This window comes from Centrocercus urophasianus, unplaced genomic scaffold, assembly GCF_019232065.1.
Source record: "Centrocercus urophasianus isolate 14NV4802_14NV808 unplaced genomic scaffold, USGS_Curo_1.0 seq_14, whole genome shotgun sequence".
Taxonomy (NCBI): domain Eukaryota; kingdom Metazoa; phylum Chordata; class Aves; order Galliformes; family Phasianidae; genus Centrocercus; species Centrocercus urophasianus.
The window spans coordinates 43,555,781-43,573,997 of NW_024884586.1; the positions used below are offsets into that span (position 1 = coordinate 43,555,781).

At 46.7% G+C, this 18,217-nt stretch overlaps 1 protein-coding gene across 5 annotated transcripts in view; it reads left to right on the forward strand.

Annotated features, from left to right (window-relative positions):
• The window catches only part of TRMT61A (tRNA methyltransferase 61A), a 71,246-nt gene that overhangs the window by 29,690 nt on the left and 23,339 nt on the right, over positions 1–18,217 (forward strand). The window contains exons 5-7 of one of the 5 annotated variants that reach the window (XR_006167974.1): positions 329–400; positions 4,269–4,358; positions 7,052–7,152. Coding sequence is in view for 2 of the 5 variants with exons in the window: in XM_042813484.1 (XP_042669418.1) it covers positions 329–487 (159 nt within the window). In the remaining 3 variants the exon portion in view is untranslated. Of the gene's footprint in view, positions 1–328; positions 503–1,860; positions 2,184–4,268; positions 4,359–7,051; positions 7,153–18,217 lie in introns of those variants that run through there. The other 4 variants (XR_006167976.1, XM_042813485.1, XR_006167975.1 and 1 more) reach the window with 4 other exon arrangements.

Below are 18,217 nucleotides of genomic sequence, written 5' to 3' on the forward strand. Positions count from 1 at the left end.
ATAATTTAACCCCATCTCCATGCAAAATATGCTCTCCATACTCTGTAGTCTTAGCAACATGAAAGCAAAGCACTCGGAGGTCTCTGAAGCAGAGCTGCAGCACCAAAACTCAGCTGTAAAGCACAGTGTGGCAAGCCCCATCCACTGTGTCAGGCCAGGTAAAGAGTTTAAAGTCCAACCTGGATTCTGATGCTCTTGGTTGTGTGATGGGCACAGCCACATGGCATCTCCACTGCCCAGGCAGGAGTTCACATGGTTAGCTCACACATCCAGGTGTCTTGATGTCTGATGCTTCCATATAAAAAATTGTTTGGTCATTTTTCTCCAGATCTTCCTGAGACATAGCTTGTTCTCAATCTACGTGTCAAGAACCTCAGGCACTTTTCTTTGCAGCACACAGGTGAATGAAAATGTCCCTTCCTTAAAGCTAGTACTGTTAAAAGATTGTAATGAGCGTCTCTCATTCATAGCAATGCCTTGTTTTTAAAAGCTGGGCACTTCATATTTAAGTAACAGTTTTTAATGCATTTTTTTTTTTGAGTCTCTTCGGAGTCACAGCTTGCTTTCCTTCCACCTCCCTCCTAAGTCCCTGGAGCACAGGAACACAGCCTTTCACCTACCTCACCCCAAGGCAAATCCAACAAACTACCAAACAGCAGCTATGAGGAAATACCTACACAGGAGCAGGGGAAGAGCGCACAGAAGAAGGTGAAAGCCAGTTTGCACTAGCAATGGGAACCATATGGGACCCCTAGAAATGATACCCGGGGGACTCAGCTCACACTAAGCCACTGCTGGGCTTTCTCTTTCATCTGCTTTTAAGGCTCAGTCCATCATCATGTAACACAGATAACACGCTTTGCCTGCATGACAGCTCTCTGCATTTTGCCTGCCTGCAAAAAGATGAAGAATTGGCATTCTCAGTTAGTTTTTTCCAAACAAGAACTGTCATATTATTTGTAGGTTTTAATGTCACTCCTCTGTTCTTGGGCACCCTGCTCAGTGCTTTTGAAGAGCACCAGTAGTATCGTTAACAGTGATAAGATCTTTATATGCCTGTTGTCCTTGAGGACTTTGATATTATAGTTGCATTGCATTTGATGAAAACTTTATCTGCAGACAGTCCTTCACCTTCAGCCTACCAGAAAATTCTATCTTTGACCTTCAAAGGCTTTTGAATTCACGTGCAGCAAAGAAATTGCAAAGTGAGCACGTGACGTGCAGTGTTTGCTAGACCTGCCATTACCAGCTCATAACCTTCAGCTGCTGCTTGCTCCCTCCTCCCAAGCTCTCTGAAATGCCTTCCAGCCCTTCCAACAGTGGCAGCACTGTTGATAGAGACTAAAGGTCAGTGTGGGATGACATAAGAACTGTGGTACCTCTCCACTTCTCTGCCAATATTTCAGGAACCAATTTCCTCATGTATCACGATGTATACAGAAAATCTCTCTGCCTTATGCAAATACTTCCTATCAGCAGATAAATCCACTTGCACCACCAGGCGCATGCGATTACGGTGCCTGAGCTCGAGGTGACACAGTGGCAGTACATGGTACCATGCACCACAGCAGGTGGACTCCTTCTGTCTGAAAGTTACTTGTACTAACTACAAGGAATGACTCACTGAGCAAAAAATAACCCATTCAGCTCACTGCTGTGCAGAGCACCTCTGAGCAGACCCTCCAGCTGAGTTTACATGCTCCAGGTCAGGATCAGGATGGGGAAATGTGGCTTTAATACTACCTTAAGTGCTTGAGATAGGCAATATAATATGAGTATATATAACATAAAACTGGACAGCTGTGATAGAAGGTGCTACTGTGGCAAGTGGCTCATCAGCAATGTTTCCTTTTTTCTTAGGACAGCGGCTTGGAGACCACTTTCCAAGGCTGAAGTATTTTTCTCAATAAACCCATGCCTGGGATTTAGGAATCCTCCCTCTGGCAATTTCATCATCAGACAGGAGCAGGAGCAGCTGAAAGATCCCTTCTTGCAATGAGTTAATTTTCTCCCCTGCTGTACTTGTCGTCACTCATGTATATTGCCATTTGTTTCCTGCCCTCCTCCCGCTCAGGGAGCTGCTTAATCACTACCTGCCAAGTCCTGCCTTGCCATATTTCAAGCTGCTAATTTCAAAGGGTGTTATTTGCTCCCTGGGCAGCACGTAGTAAACCAGAGGAGCAATCAATACACGTCGTGAACCGGAGCTTGGGCTGCAAGCGGAAGCGTTGTCTCAAGCAACAGGGGGAAGATAAACCCGTGTTTCCTTCCCACAGCACTGTTGATGGCACATGCGTGCTGATTTGCGTCAGCTTCACACCCCACAGCCCCAGATCCCAATTGCCAATATCCTCTCCTCCCATTGCTCTTTAGGCCCTCCCAGGCCTAGAGGAGTCCATGCCAGTGTGCTCCCCAGAGCCATCGGTTTGGAAACTGGAGAGATTATTCTTCTGAGAACCACTTAGCACTTGGGCAATGCTACAAGAATACAGCAAAACAAAAGCATGAATTGGACCAGAGCATTCCCTGCTGCAGTTAAACATAAAGGCATTGTCCAGGCTGGAAAGTTGCCTTCTGTTGGAACTCATTGCTTAACTTGAGATACCAAAAGCCTCTTTACATGGCAGCTGAACCAGGGCTGTCAATTTTGCTAGTGACACAATCAATAACTTAAGAGGAAAAAGGATGGTGGTTGGAAAAGTGGTGGAAAACAGCATGAGTTTGTAAAGCTGGCTATGGAGCTCATGTATGTGGTTGCCTTGGGCTGCTGCTCTGCTCCTCCAGCAATCCCACCTGAAGCAGCACATGGGCCACCACACGTTCTGGGGCCTGGGCTGGTGTTCCTGTGCCCCTACCATGGATGAGAAGCAGCATGGGCACAGAACGGTGCTGCCCAGCCCAGCAAAGGGGCGAGAAGCATTGTGCCAACTGCAAGTGCTTCTAGGCTTGGGCCCTGTATTTAGGCAGCTCCAAAAGCTAACTACTGGTGTCTCACAATTAAAAGGCATCAGCTGTGTGGAATGGGGTTGCGTGACAGCTGCACTACCCCAGGGGCATCTCAATAATCACTACATTAATTACATCCCAGCTTCTACACTTTAGCCCAGTAAAACTGAAAACAATATCTTAAGCACATGAGTTTTAATTCTTAAGCATTCGAGGCCACAAGAAGAGTTTTTCTTTTTTTTTTTGGATTCTGCCTGGGATGCTGTTTCTGTCCACGAGTGTTTCCACTTGCTTTCCTTACCATAACACTTTCTTGCTGCTGGTGATAGCAATTAGATGTAACGGCAGTCTGTAGGAAGGGTGGCTTTTAGGAGCCTTTCTGTAAGTTCAAAACTTAGATCCTGAGTTGACCTATATGGAAAAACTAGGAAAATTAAGGTTGTAGAATGATGTTTTGCTTATGGACACACCTTCTAGAAATGATTCAAATTAGAAGTCAACTATTATTAAACAAGCAGGGTGCTTCCCTGGGGGTGTGGCAGGCACTTCAAACTGGAAGGGTTCCAGAATTCGGGATCTGGAAAATACAGCTCATTTTCACTCCAGATCATGATTGTGCTTCATTTTAATAGCCTGAAGTGGCCTGTTGGGTTTTCCTTGTTTTAGGACTCTGTTTTGGCTTGTGTTGAACTCTGGAGAGCAGCTGCCACTTAGTTGTTATTTTATTTTGAATTTGCTACTTGTATTCTGATCGCCACTGTTGGCCCAAGCCTGCCATGACCACTCTCCTACAGGCTGCAAGGATAGTTATGTACAAGCCCCTTCCAAAGCTCTCTTAAGGCAGCAGAGGGATTCTCAGGGGCACCAGAGCAGATCCCAAGTAGACATGTGATATGAGAGCTGCAAGTAATGGAAGGAGAAAAGAGTATAGGAAAAAAGTAAAGGAAACAGAAGGTTACACAGATTGCTCAAAATATCCTCTCATTCCTGCCAGATATTAGTCAGCCTCATCTCCAACCATAACATGTCCTCTCTCACAGTAGCACTGCTTTTTGATCTCCCTCTCCCTCTGCAATCCAATATGCTTTGCTGTGACACCGAAGGTTGGGAGCAGGACCTGGGCTGTCTCATTCACAGCTAAGGTGGAAAAGAAAACCTTTCGGCAGTCATGACTAATCTACAGATATCTCACAGCCATCAGTGGTGAAATGCTGGCTGGCTGTGTTGTTCTGTCTGGTGCACAACCAAAAAACAGGGTGCACATGTGGAGCTAGCATGCAATTTTCACTAATTTTTCCTTCTGCCTCCACCTCCTCTTGCAGTAAACCTCCATTGTGGAGCTCCTAGATCCAGCTGAAGTCTGAGAGATGCTACCATGGCCCTGGATGGAAGGAAATACATTTCAGATGACAGTAAGTGTCATATAAAGCATCAAGATCCCAGACAGAGACCACTGTTAGTGTCATGGACAATAAAAAGACAAGGAGTGTAGAAGAGCGTATGCAGTCCGTGCTAATTGCTCCCACAGCTATGAAAACAGTGAAGTGATGCATGATGTGAATGGACAAAAAAAGGACAAAGCTGAGGAAGGCAGCCCTTCTTCCATGATGGAAAGGGAGGAAGCCCATATTGGCACAACAAACCGTGAAAAACAATAAAAGCAGCTGAGCCTGAAGCTGAGCTGTTCATGATGAGCCCCTCAGTGACTTTGGATGATCTTCCTCTGCAAAGCAGGGAGGGGTCCTTCTTTTCCTTCTTAGCTGGTGTTTTTCAAGGTTCTCCTGCCACGTGACCATAGCACACCGTGCTCCCATCTCCAGGCAGGAATAACCTAAATAAACCTAAATAACAATCAGCACCAACTGTGCTACCCGGAATTAAGCGTAGAGGCAATGATGAGACTACTAGAGGTACTAATTAGGACCAGGGCATTGCCAAGAGAAGATCAAAAGTGTTGTCTTTAGTGCCCTTCTTCAAAACAGTCATCAGTACTGTTCAAGAACACTCCTCTTTATATTTCTCTATCTTATCTCCACTTCATTATAGAAAAGTTCCGGCTGAGAACTGAAGTGCCCATGCAGTTGTAATCAAGCCACACAATGAGGGTCTCTTCCCAGGGACACTCACTGCTGCATTCATGCTGCATTCATGCTCTCTGCTCTGGAACAGAAGTGTCAGCTCAGCCCTGACTCAGGCCCTCCATGCCAGGGATGGAAGGGCTGTTTCACAACCTGATTCAGAGTCTCCTGATGGTCTGGAGAAGAGCTTGTTCCAGTCCTGATTCATGCTGCTGTGATCTGATTCCAAGTCTCCTGGCCCAGTGGGGAAGTGGGACTGTGATTCAGACATCTGAATTCAGAGCAGGCTGACTTGGGACTCCTAGCCTGTGCTATCCCGTGGATGACATCTGCTGCCTAGGTGTTCTCAAGAGCCCTTTTGAGCTGCACTCTGGACCAGATCAATGCAAAGGAGCTTTATGTTCAGAGATCTTCAGGCTGAAATTGCCTGCTGGGCGAATAGATGCTAATCCACCTGTGTGGGTCACTGCACTTTCTACCTGTTGGCACAACCCCTCCTGACATGGTGCCACAGCAGATGCTGCTGGATTGATGCCCTTTGTGTCCTGCTCTGAAGAATCCAATGAGCTTTTTCAGTGTCAACAGCACAGGGCTGCTGGGTCTGAGGCCTCATACATATACTTACAGGACCTGACAGTGGCTCTTGAATTCTTAATCCTTCTGAGAAGCAGACCATGTGTTCTTTCCAACAAGGATCAGTCTGGACTTTGCTCACTTGGACGTGCCAAAAGGAGGTAGCAGGCAGACAGAACCAGGCAAAATTGTAATCCTTCACAGTATCACTGGAAAGAGGGCACACAAATTTTATACTACATTAGAAGTGAACACCTTGGTAAAGCTTCTCTGGTTTTCTCCATGTTTCTCATTCTTCTTGGTATATTTCATTTTTGCCTTTATGTTTAAAATGGAGGTGAGAGTGGACCACAGGATGCAAACTGCTGATGCAGGCTGCCCAGTGCCAGTGGGTGTTTAACAGCCGCACAACTTCAGCATGGAGCGGCTGGAAGCTCCATAAGAGCCTTCATTGTATCCATTGATGAACAGTGAGAAGAGCAGCCAAAGGCTGCTGGAGAATAGGGATTTGAAGCTCTTGTGATTGCTGCCAGCTTGATGAGCCCTCTATAAGGACTGATACCAATCAACATTAGGTATACGCAAATATAGATAGGTCACAGCACTCGAGCTGTCCTCACAAGGCCATGGAGTCAAGAACTGAAGGAAGAGAGCACTACGGCTCCAGGATCAGCCATCCAGCTGTTGGCAGAAGGCAGGAGCGAGGGGCTCAGCTCTCCAGCTCAAGGCTTCATGCTGCAGAGAGCCCAAACTCTGGTGTTAATGGCAGGCCCTGAGATGGCAAATGCTTCTAAGGTGGAATTTTAAATCACAAAATTCACGCTTTCCTTCTTCTTTTCTAATTTTGCTTCTGGAGAGAAGGTTCTGTTTCAGAAAGGGAAAAAATGCCTGGCGCGCCCGAGCACTGCTCATCATGGAAAGAGGCAGAGCTTGTCCTGGGCACTGCAGTTGTTTGCCTTGCTAAAAAAGCCACCACTGCTTATCTTAACTCTGAGCTCTCTGGCATTTTCCACACAACAAGCTGGGCACATCCCAGGGCTGAGGGCTGCGGCGTGGCTGCTGCTGGCTGGGTGTGAACAAAGCACCCGCTGTACTCAGGGAAGTACAATCCCTCTGGGCACCCAAAAACAGCCAGGGATGTCCGTAGGGGGACAGCACGGATTGCTTTGTGCTTACCAGACAGACAAGGGTGACCCTCCTACTTTGGGATTTCAGGGCGCAGCAGAGCCCTTGGGATGGAGCACCAGCCTCCAAACAGTTAACACAAAGCAGCACAAGTTGCAGCACAGTTAAGTAATTTTTTTTTTTTTTTTACATACAGCTGCAATTTGTCCTTCCCTGTCACTAGAACCAAGGAAGCTGGAAGTAAATTGCTTTAGTCAAATCAGGACAGAGCTAAGTGACCAACAATCTGCCTCTGTGTCAACCCTGCATATTACTTTTTTTTTTCCCAGATAGCGAAGCCGGCTGAGATGTTTGCATTTGCTCTCTCATTCTCATGTGATCAGCAACTGCTTCACCCTCCCAGTTTCCACCAGGAGAGGTATACTAACAGGTAAGTGACCTATGCAGCCATATTACCGATTTCCTCATCCAGGAGAAGCAAGTGCACTGCACAAAATCATTAACAGTACAGAAATCTCTAACTGCGGGCTGCATCGACTGCAGAGCAGCAGTACGGCTCTGTAATATTTCCAACACGTCCGGGCACATCCAGCTACCTTGGGTGACCTTGCTGATGGTTCATGCAATGCACGCCACTTACCTGAGCAACGTGCAAGCTGAACATACACCTGCATACGTCCAACAGAGCCTCACACAGCTTTAGTGAGATCTTTGTATATCCATGTTTCACTTTTTTTCTTACAAAAACATTTCCTGGCCCCTTTTCAACAGAAGCAGAACTGGTAGATCAGGTGGGACTGAGGTAAGCACAGTCCAGCTGTAACCAGCCAAACAATTGGCTGAGCACAGGGTTTGTACTGAGCAAATAGCCCAGGCCTCACTGGTCTCACTGCACTCTGCCAGCTCAGGATGACTTTCTTTTAGGCTTAGGTGCTCCGGGCACTTTGGCAGAAGGATGCAGCACAACTCCTCCCAGTGCCCATCCTTGTTCCCATCTCTGCCCCCATCTCCGCAGCAGCTGCATGCCGCCCTCTTGGCACCCCAGGCCTGAGCCTGTTGGCTTCGAGGGGCTTTGTAGGGTGCAGAGACCTGCTTGCATTGAAGAACAACTCTGAAATCAACAAATCAAATAGATAATGCTTTTTTTATTATCTGCTGCCCTGGTGAGGACACAAGAAGAGTAGTGTTGTTTGTGAAAGAAATAGCAATGTTACCAGAGTCTTTATCTGAAAGAGGATCAGACTCTTGTTCCTGAACCAGAGAAACCCCAGCTTAGTTACTAACTCAGTGTCATCTTCCTTCACTTCTGATTTGTGTGCACAACTTTCCAGCCCCTTCTCCTGCATGACCTTCATGCATGGGCCCTGCTTGGAGCTGGCTGGGCTGGGCCATGCTAGGCTGCGCTGCCAGGTGCCTCCCTCCCTCCCCAGCTGCCCAGAAGCTGATTTATGTGACCTTTAAAAAAACCTTCCCATGGATGTTTCTTCTTCAAATTACCAAACCTTTGTTTCCTTCCCACTGCCTGATAAGTGCTAATTATACACACAGCTGCTGAAGTATTCTCTTCCCTACAGCAGGTGAAGAAGATTTCTTATCACAGCACATGCTCTGAAACTCCTCAACTGTTTTCTTAAAGTCATTTGATGCTACCTGTCTTTAGCCTTGCAGAAACTGCCTGTCTGTATTTTGGTGGCATGCACAGAATTTCAGGAATGTCCCCGGGAGGGGGGTAAAGCAATGAGAATTAAAGGAAAGCATGGGATCATAGGGCTAAACTGACTGCACAGTTGAGACCAGCGGTCCCACTTTCCTCCAGTATCAAAGCACTTCAAACCTAAGGGCAGAGGCTCTGGTAGAACTGCCAAAGCTACCCACTAGCTGTAAGCCAGGACATAAAGCTGCTATGGACAGGTACCATAGGTGCCATGAACACGTGCCATACCTTGTACCACGTAACTCAGTAGGATGAGTCCAAGAGAACCATTGCATGGCTCAACCTTCAAAATCTGTGCAATGTCATGAGCATACTGCAGAGAGAGGTACGGCGGTCAATTTTCAGTCCTTAAAAGTTTTGCATTGTTTCTCATGCTGAGGAAGGACCAACCAACCCGCCGTTCTGTTTGCAGGGAGGTCAGTGAGCTGCCCCCAAGCAAATTGCCAATCTGATTTTGTCCTCTGCTAGCTTCAGCTTTATTGGTTTCATTCCAGACACTGATGTCCTACAGCAATTAGTTTTGATTCAAGTGCTAGCACCTCATGCTCAAGTTCAGTGTCCTGGCATCTCATGTGAGACTGACAAGATGCATCACAGCTCAGGGAGCTATCTTAGTAACATTCAGCTGCCAAATATTTTACAGGGGTGTTGATGCTGAGGAGGTACTCTGTGTTATTCGCAAGAGAAGCAGCTTAGAGGACCCACGGCTCTATAACACACATGGGTGTAGCCCCAAAAATAATAATGACAAGTGCAGAATATGTACTGGCATGTCACCCGAGAACAAAAGGACTCATCTGCAGTGTTCCCTGAGGGATGAGCCATAAAGCAAGGCAATAACACCATATAAAATAATACAGCAAGGTTCTCCAAGGACGGCAAAGGGGAGGAAGTCAAACTAGAGCCATACGAAGCAGAGAGGAGTGTTCCAGCAGGAAATTAAGGAAAGCCTTCAATGTGAGAAGAGGGGACTGATCCCTGGAGGGAAGCTGAAATGGCACAGCAAGAACATCAACTGCAACGTGACTGCAGGTGTGAGGGACTCAGAGGGTAGCAATGCTCACTGCCAGGACATGTCTGTCAAGGTTTGCCCTGCTGTGCCAGGCCAGAAGGCTGGTCTGTGTGCAGCACTGCCTGGTGCCAGTGAGATGGCTGCCAGGAGATGCTCTCACCTGGGAACGCTGAACGTGGGCAAGTGCTCATGGCTGCATCTGTGATGGTGAAATATCTACTGTAACTTAATGCATTACTGGCAACCCTACTTGCAAAAGCTGTTCTGAGTATTGGGCCTCTCTGTCTTGGAAATCTAGTGCACACGAATGTACCCTGAGCTGGTAAAAGGCAGACCTGGCCCCACTGCCTCCCCACGTACCACATCAAGAGCAGATCATTATTCTCAAATGGCTGTACGCAGAGCCATGTCAGCTGAAGCACCATCTGGGCTCGGTGTGGGGAGCTGCCCTGACTACCAACAGTCCTGGCTGCCCTAGCCCTTCCCTCAGTGGATTTGCATATTGGGTCAGGGCAGCCATTCCAGCAGCTTGATTTGCAGTGGGTAATGTTATTCATGGAGCTGTTTGGGACTGCAGTGCCCAAATCCTTGGTTGCTATTTGTCTGCTTCTTTCTCCCTCATTCTTCCTTACTTTTTACTCCCCTTGTCTGTTTAAAAAAAAAAAAAAGTTTCTCTTGGCTGTACTTTCACTAGGACATTGCAAAGTCAGGCTGAGAGCAGAATTAAATGAGGATAGATGCCAGGTTCCTTTTTTGCTACACACACACACACACACACACACAAAACCTACTAGAATAGCACTGAGAGCTGTAAATTAGGTCATCTTTGCACAAGAGCTTCCCAAGCCCTTCCTCCAAGTAATGCTGCACAAGCATTTGGTGACGACTGCTTTAAAGCTATCTGGTGCAGCTTGTCTTGGGGACTGGTGTGATGCAGTGAGAGAGTTCCCAGGGCTGCCCCATCCCCTGTACAGAGACATGAACTAGGATCTAGATCCACTCCTCTGAGGGTACACAGTCAGGGAGAGGCACAGGAACCCTAAGGCTAGACGTGACAGCCAGAGGAGAGAGTCAGCATGAGTATGGGGAAAGGAAAGTCTGCATTTAGGGAAGGTGGGCTGCAGAACCTCTTGGATAAGCAGCAAAAGATTGGTAAAGGTGAGAAGGGAGCTTGCCTGTGGGACATTCCCATCCAGACCTGCATGGCTTCCAGCACACCACCACAGTGGCTCAGAAATGCCTTTCAACCCAAGCCATTCTGTGATATTCTGATATTCTAAAAGCACATGCAGCACACTCACCCAGCCTCCAGTGACCCACAGCTCAAGGACTCAGGTGACATCTGTGTTTAATAGCCCGAGGAGTACCTTCCTTGAGTGAGTCTGTCTAATCGCTCCTTGAATCTGTATAACCTTGGGGCAACGTGTTCCATCCTCTAAGTACGTGTTTGGTGAGCGTACAGCCAGCCTTATGATGACTCTCAGCTGGCCTCCTTGCAGCCCTATCTGCAGCTCTTGTCCTTTGGGAGGCTGTGGACTCACTTTTGGCGTGACTTAGTAGTCCTCTGCATTGTGAAAGACACCGTGCAGGTTTATGAAAGCAACTTAGAGCAAGGGAATCGAGCCAGGCTACATTTCAGTAGCACAGTTTGGATCTTTCTTTAAGTCATGCTTCTTTGAATCTCCTTCTGGCACTGCCTCATCACCTGCATCCCCTTCAGCCCTAGGACCTCCGCTGCAGCCCCTTCTCTGTCTGTGAGGCCTCCTCCAAAATGCAGCTGCTGTACTTATGCCATGCTGGGAGAGCTGAGAGCTGTGAGGGGAAGGCTGATCCTGGGAGCTGGGATTTAGGAGCCCTTCAGCAGCCCTTGTCCCTACCTCATCCCATGTTATATCTTCAGCACTGGCTTCTCCATGGCAGGAATAGCTCCTGAGTTGGGGACATGTACACCAGGACCAGAAAATGGAGAAATGGATCCAAGTCTTCAACCATTAATGGATTAATCAGGACTTGAGAAAAGTAATTTGTAACTTGGCATAATGCTTGGGTAAGCTAGAGAAGCACGTCATGTGGGGAGGAGAAACCGATGAGAGGATAAGCTGGAGAGCAAGAGATCAGAACAGGCAAAAACCGAAAGCCCAGTCCAGAGCCAGGCTGGTGTCCCCTGATGGGCAAAGGTCCCCTGGGCTGCACAGCTCCACTGTGGCCGTGGTGAAGCCACGTGTGAAGCCGTGGTGGCTTCAGGCACCTACAGAGCTTTTGGGATCTATGTGTCAGAACCTGTGGTGCAAAAGGCTCCACAAGAATGTGAAATCCTTTCTAAACCCAATTGTACCCTGTACTGCTGCAGTCTCCACAGAGGTCTCCTGGATGGGAGGGCAGTGGTCCCAGAGTCCATCCAGGAAGAGAACAGTGAGAGAAATCTTGCTCTGGCACATATTACAAGCATAAGAAAATAAATGTCAAAACCTTATCACTATCCTGGTTCTTAGAGGAGATTTTGGAAGGGCGCTTTTGAGATCTTTGCAAGCTGTGGGCTGGTAAGAGGAGAATGAGCTCTTTGCTAGGGAGATGGAGAACTCTTTGCTGCCTCCTGCTCACCTTCCTGGAATAAAGGCAACCGAAACTACCACAGGTGAAGCAGAAACTTTTTACCTTAACCAGCAACAGTCTTTGGTTTGCTTGCCTCACAGAGGCCACCTGGAGCTCCTGCAGCACTGTGGGACAGGGTTGAAACCTACAGTCAACAAGAGCTGACATCTCGGGCCTCACAGCCCTCTGCTTATTTACACAGTGCTGTCCTGTTTGGATGGACTTGGGGCAGGATGTGGTCTGTAGTAAATACAGGAAAAGTATATTTTCAGTAAAAGGGCTGGCAGTTGTTTTGAGTTTTAACTGAAGCAGCCCCGCATGGAGTCCTCCCCATGGTGGCTGAGGAAGGCACTGAGGGCTCCCTCTGCACAGTGCTGTGGTGTTGCTGTGGTAGTTTGAGTCTCCAAACTATAGAGTCAAAGGTATTTCATGCTAAAGGACACCACAAATCATCTGGGAAAATATATGCATGGACTCAAACCCTAACACATCTCTTGATAATTTTCTTCAACCTCATGATTGAGCACACATCTCAGTTGGAAAGTTTTACAGCACCATTTGTGCACCAATCCTCATAGTTCAACTGCTGCTTCTTGGCTAGGGAACAAGAGGGATATTAAGCAAACTCCAGGTTGCAGCCTCTGGCTCTGTAATTTCAGGATTCCCATGCTCAAAATGTCTGACAGCCTATACAAGGATTTACCATATAGCACTGCCCCCTGCTGTGGCTTCACGATCCCCACACGTTTCATTCCCAGTCCCTCCTGGTCGGTGTCATCTGCCAAATAATGACAATTTCATGAAATTCTGGGCTGCTCAGTGTATTTGTCTCCTTGGTGTCCCACAAGTCTCCCATAACATAGAACCATCCTCAAAACATCAGGAGGAAGAAGAGACAGCAGAACAAAAGGGATGAAGGAGGGACAAGGAATTTAATTCCTCTTTAACGGAAATCCCTGGGTGATACCTGAGACCTGGGGGCATCTGAGCAGCAGCAGCTGCAGCCCAGCCTTTGTCAGCAGGGTTTACCCCACAGTGCAGCAGGTGGGGAATGATGGGGCACAGCTGCCTATGCTAATGGGACAAGCCCAAGTGAAGTGGGTAATTTCAGTCGGTGATGTGAAGTACGGGTCTCTGAAGTACCACCTGGGCACAAGCGAGGTGCACTGGGTTGAATGCTCAAGCACGATGCTGGGGAGCAATGGTCCTGAATGGCAGTGTGAGAGGCTCTGTGGGGAATCGCAGAGTTACAGAATATCCCCAGTTGGAAGGGGCCCACAAGGGTCACCGGGTCTGTCTCCTGGCACCAGCCAGGGCCTCCCACAGCTTGGGAGCAGCACTAGGGAGCTGGGGCCATCTAAATGCTACCGTTAACACACTCACAACATTTTCCCAGCCAGTCAGGACATAAAACTGCACTCCAGTATCATTGTATTTGTGGTAACCAAACCCTCTTACACAGTCATCTACCTTGCTGGGGCTAAGCAAGTTCTCTTGGCACAATATAATTTTTAGCATGATTCTCTTTCCAGCATTGCCAGGGCTGATGCTGAAAGTCTCTCCAGCTGTTCAGCCGTGCTCAGGGTAGGCCTGGTAACTCATCTAATTTCTGGTAACTCGAGCTGCCTTTGTGTGACTGCTGTGCCTGCAGCTGTGCTGTGGGACCAACAGGGTTTATGGTGGATAGTGGATTTCAAAGGTGCCCTCGTCCCATGGAAGTGATTCTGTTCTCATTTCTGGTACGTGACCATAGTAGCTAAAGGCCCAGCCTTTCACCTGCTGAAATCCATCACAGCCTTGCCCTTGCCCTGAAGAGAAGCTGGTATTGACTTTCAGTTAAAGAAGGAAAAGAAAAGATATAAGAATGCAACAAATGCACACAGAGCATACCAGAGCCCTGTCGGCATCCAAGCAGCAGGAGGAAGAGCTGCAATTTTTGTAAACAGAGCACAGGGAGATGGCAGGAAGTTTTGGGAACTGCATACATCCTAGATTAAATGAGATTAGCATGCATTTATTCAGAATAAACCACAAACTATCTTGGCAAAAAGTCTACCCTACAGTAGATTGTAAAGTACTGGATGGTAGGTTGTAAAGTGACTTGTCAGATAATTCCTTGATTGGCAGATAAGAGGTGGCTGTTGTAGCGTGATTCACAAAATGGAGCCCTGGGGCACCCTTACCTACACAACAGCAATTCCACCCACACCACCAAGAAGCGGCTGGAAGCAAAAGGAGAGTTTCTCACACAACTGTGATTGGCACCCTGGAGAAGCAGAGACTGAGATGGCCCTCAGAGGGGTGTGTTAAACCAGAAAGAATGCTTTTTTTCATTTACATTCATCCTGGGAAAAAACTTGGTGTTGTTGAACTGCCAAGGCCACTGGAGTCATCATAGCATTCCCTGTTGGTTTAAGAAACACAAAGCTTGATTGCACATCATGGCTTCTTCTTCGCCTCGTCAGCAGCTCTCAGAAAATGGTGGCATATTTCTCTTTATAGTGATGTCTGTGGCTCAGCTAGGAACAGAAATAACAAGTACTGAGGAACATCTCTGCAAGCTTGGAAAAGTCACCAAGGAGATGCAGAGCAAAGCATATCTCTGCATCCTGTGTCCACTTTCCAGAACTGCTCTTCCTAAGAAAGCAGGAAAGACATGGGAATTCTTCTTTTAACCTCTTCTTCCATTTATTTTATTGATGCTGCCAATAAATTAAATGTATCCAGTTTATAGGAGAGTGAAGTTTTGCAGGGATTAAAATGGGCTGATATTATGTCATTGAAAAATTACTCAGCTTGCCACCGAATCAGCTCAGCGTTGCGCTGCACAGATATTTCTGCCTGGGAACAAAAACAAGTCTAAAAGTCAGAAATGAGTAGACAGCTGGCAGGTTGAAATGAAGAAAGAGAGAAAGCCAGCTGCCCCCTGTGGGGGCCAGACGTCTTTGAAATGAGCCCTGCCAGACCAAACAGAAGTCCTGGTGCTGGGCTCTAGCAAAATATTAGCAAAGGCTGAATCCTGTACTCCTCAAGACTCCTCAAGTATGTATATAAATGCATACAAATGCAAGCTGAGAGTGATAAACGAAAGAAGAGTGTGAAAGCTGCCACTCGACACTAATGCTTGTGTCTCACTGATCCCTCAGCACATCCAAGAGAAAGGGGGTGAGTCTGCCCCGGCCCTGAGGCTGGTCCCACCAAGGAAGGGGTAATTGCAGCCTCCTCCTGATGCCAAACCCCTGCCAAGGACAGGTATGACTGAAATCTCAAAACCAGGAGGGTTTTGACGTGGGGTTCACCTTTTCCCTGCTGAGGGAAGATGCAAACCTGCTTCCTTTCCGCATGGCTGTTCACACAGGACATGGGCTTATGCTCAGGCTTTGTGCTGCCATCATTATTTTTACCAGGGCGTGGATTTCATTGACATTTGCAGGAGTCAGAGTGTTAATGTCCATTAACACTTGGTACTGCTATCCATATGTGTCCTACTGTGTCTGCTACATAGGAGAGATTTAACAACAGACCCGAGCTTATTTGCTCACCAATAAGTATTCAACACGGTAGCTGGTAAATTTCTCCTTAACTACTTTATGAAGTTACATTACTACCTCTCCTACTGCATAGATTATACTGGTATAATTGGCATGTATGTTTTAGACTGGAAGAGTCATTCCATTTCTGCTCAGGAATAGCTATCCCAATGCAGATGTATTTGTAACAACACATCTGTGCCCGCTCTAGGGGAATTATACCACTGTAGTTGTAGTGCCTTCCTGTGTGCACAGCTCAGCATGGTGGTATCTTCCAGTCAACAGAAGACATTAAGGATAATGATGTCTGTTATAACATGGGTTTTGCTCCAAGGAAGGAGCACCCTTCCTCCAGCAACACAAGGGTTTTAATAAGATAGAAAAACAGGTGATTCCTAGTGTTAAGAGAGATTCTTCAAAGAAATTGTATCTTTCCTCCACCGAAGAAAACTATTGAGTACTTTTTTTTTTTTCAGTAGCGAGTGTCTGAAGACAGACAAACCTCTGGCTTGTCTTGATTGCCTCATTGCTGACCCAAATAGCTGCCTTGTGGTTTGGTGGCATGAGCAGCCAGTCTGTTTTTCTGGGTGATGTTGGGTGGGGGTATAACGGATGAACAGCCCTCTTCCTGTGAGCCACGCAGGAGATTGCTCCTCACCGACTTTGTGTCCGTAGTGCTGTGACCATCACTGCCCGTGCCCAGGGACTGAGCCTCTCTGTACCCCATGGATCCCCAGGCTCTTTCAGCATCTTACACCTTAGCAAGAGTTTTGTCTACATCAGTTTTCGTTGTTGTAATTTTCCTTCTTGAGATTTCAGAAGCGCAGCGCAGCCTTCGCCTCTTCAGCTTCCCTCTGACTTTAAAAAGCCTCCCTGCATCACTAACCATCTAAACGTTTGCTATTAAATTATCCATCACAGCTTCTTCTGCAGCAGAGGGAGTTGATGATACCGTCTTTATGGAGGATAAAAATAGCCAACGTCACATGCAGTAGCAGTGGGGAAGGCTGAGGCAAGGAGAGCAAAGGCAGCAAAACTTCTGCCTTGGTTGCAGTTGTCCTCCTTCACCTGCAGCCATTGGGAATTGGAAAAAAAAGATTGAGCTCCTATAATTGATTGAAATGTGTCCAACACTGTCTGAATTTACACTGAAGTCCTTCACATGGCAAGTGCTGGATACTGCAGGTTTCTCACAGCAGCCTAAAAACTCCAGCAACTCCAAATTGTGAGCGGTGCCATCAGAGAAACAAGGATTTTGCATCCATCTCCTTTCTGTTTGGTTTCAGAACAAGTGTCAATTGTGTGTGTGCTGCTAGGACTGGAATGATGATTTCAGAAGAGGTTTGCTGATATTCTAAGATCTTCATAGCAGTTCAGTGAAAAAAAAATCAATGGGAGCACTTTTCCCTGTAGGTATGCAAGTTTCAATATTTCTGGCCCAGAACTCTTCTTGCCTGGGGCTAAAGCTCTGCAGGGCTGCAGAACAGACCCCATTATCAGCTGCTGTTCAGGAGACAGCAGAATACAGTGCAGGAATTTCACATAAGTAAAGACAAAAGCGTAGGCTTTGTGTAGTTGTCATATATCCTCATCCTACAGTGCAATAATTGCTTAGAAATAGAGAAAGAATCCTTTACACTTCCCCAGCACCTTCAGGGCACTATCAGAAGTCACACACCCCACAGACCCCAAAGTGCAGCAGGGACATGCCAGGCTGAACAGCAGTGTATATATTTATCTGAGATTTTCTATGTGCAATATTAAGTTTCTGTTAAACAATAAGTGGGTATCTGCAGCATGCCTTTCTCAGAGAAGCTCATGCTCTGCTGTTTCAATGCTGTGCATAGAGCTGATGGCCATCCTTCCCCAAAAAACAGACATTTAGAGAAGCTTATCATAGAATGGCTTGGGTTGGAAGGGACCACCAAGATCATCCAGTCCCAGTCCCCTGCCCCCAAAAGAGGCACAAGGGCAGGGAGGAGAAAATGCAAACACTCCAAAACAATCCCACTTTGCTAGAAGTTACATCTGCAACTTATAAAGCAAACACCATGGTCAATAGCTATTAATAAGGCTGAATCATCTCCCCATCTCTGCACATTTTCGCTTTGACATTTGTTGTCCTTTTTCTTCTGTTTAATGAGTGAGTGAAATACATTTGAAACTCATGTCTGTGCATTGAAGCAGTTGAAAAGCTATTTTAAAGGGAAAAAAACAACATTTAGAATGGCTTAAAGCTCCTCAGTGCAAAGAGAGCTCATAGAACGATAGTTTCAGTATGTGAAATCCTATTCTGCATTTTATTCTGGTTTATAGCAAATAAAAAATAATAAATCTGAAGACCAAAGCTATTGAAGCCTCATTTTCTCTCTGCCTTTTATTCCAATCAGCTATCCTAAATGTTAACAAACCAAACTTTACTCAGGTACACTGAGCTTTGATAGAATCATAGAATCATTAAGGCTGAAAAAGGCTGCTAAGATCATCTAGTCCAATCATCAACCCATCACCACCATGCCCACTAACCATGTTCCTTTAGCTTTACACACTTTGTCTATGAGATATGCCTCGAGATATTAAACATTTGTCTCAATTTTGAGATACGCTATTCAGGAGAAAACTGAAGTTAAATGACATCTGTGAAAAG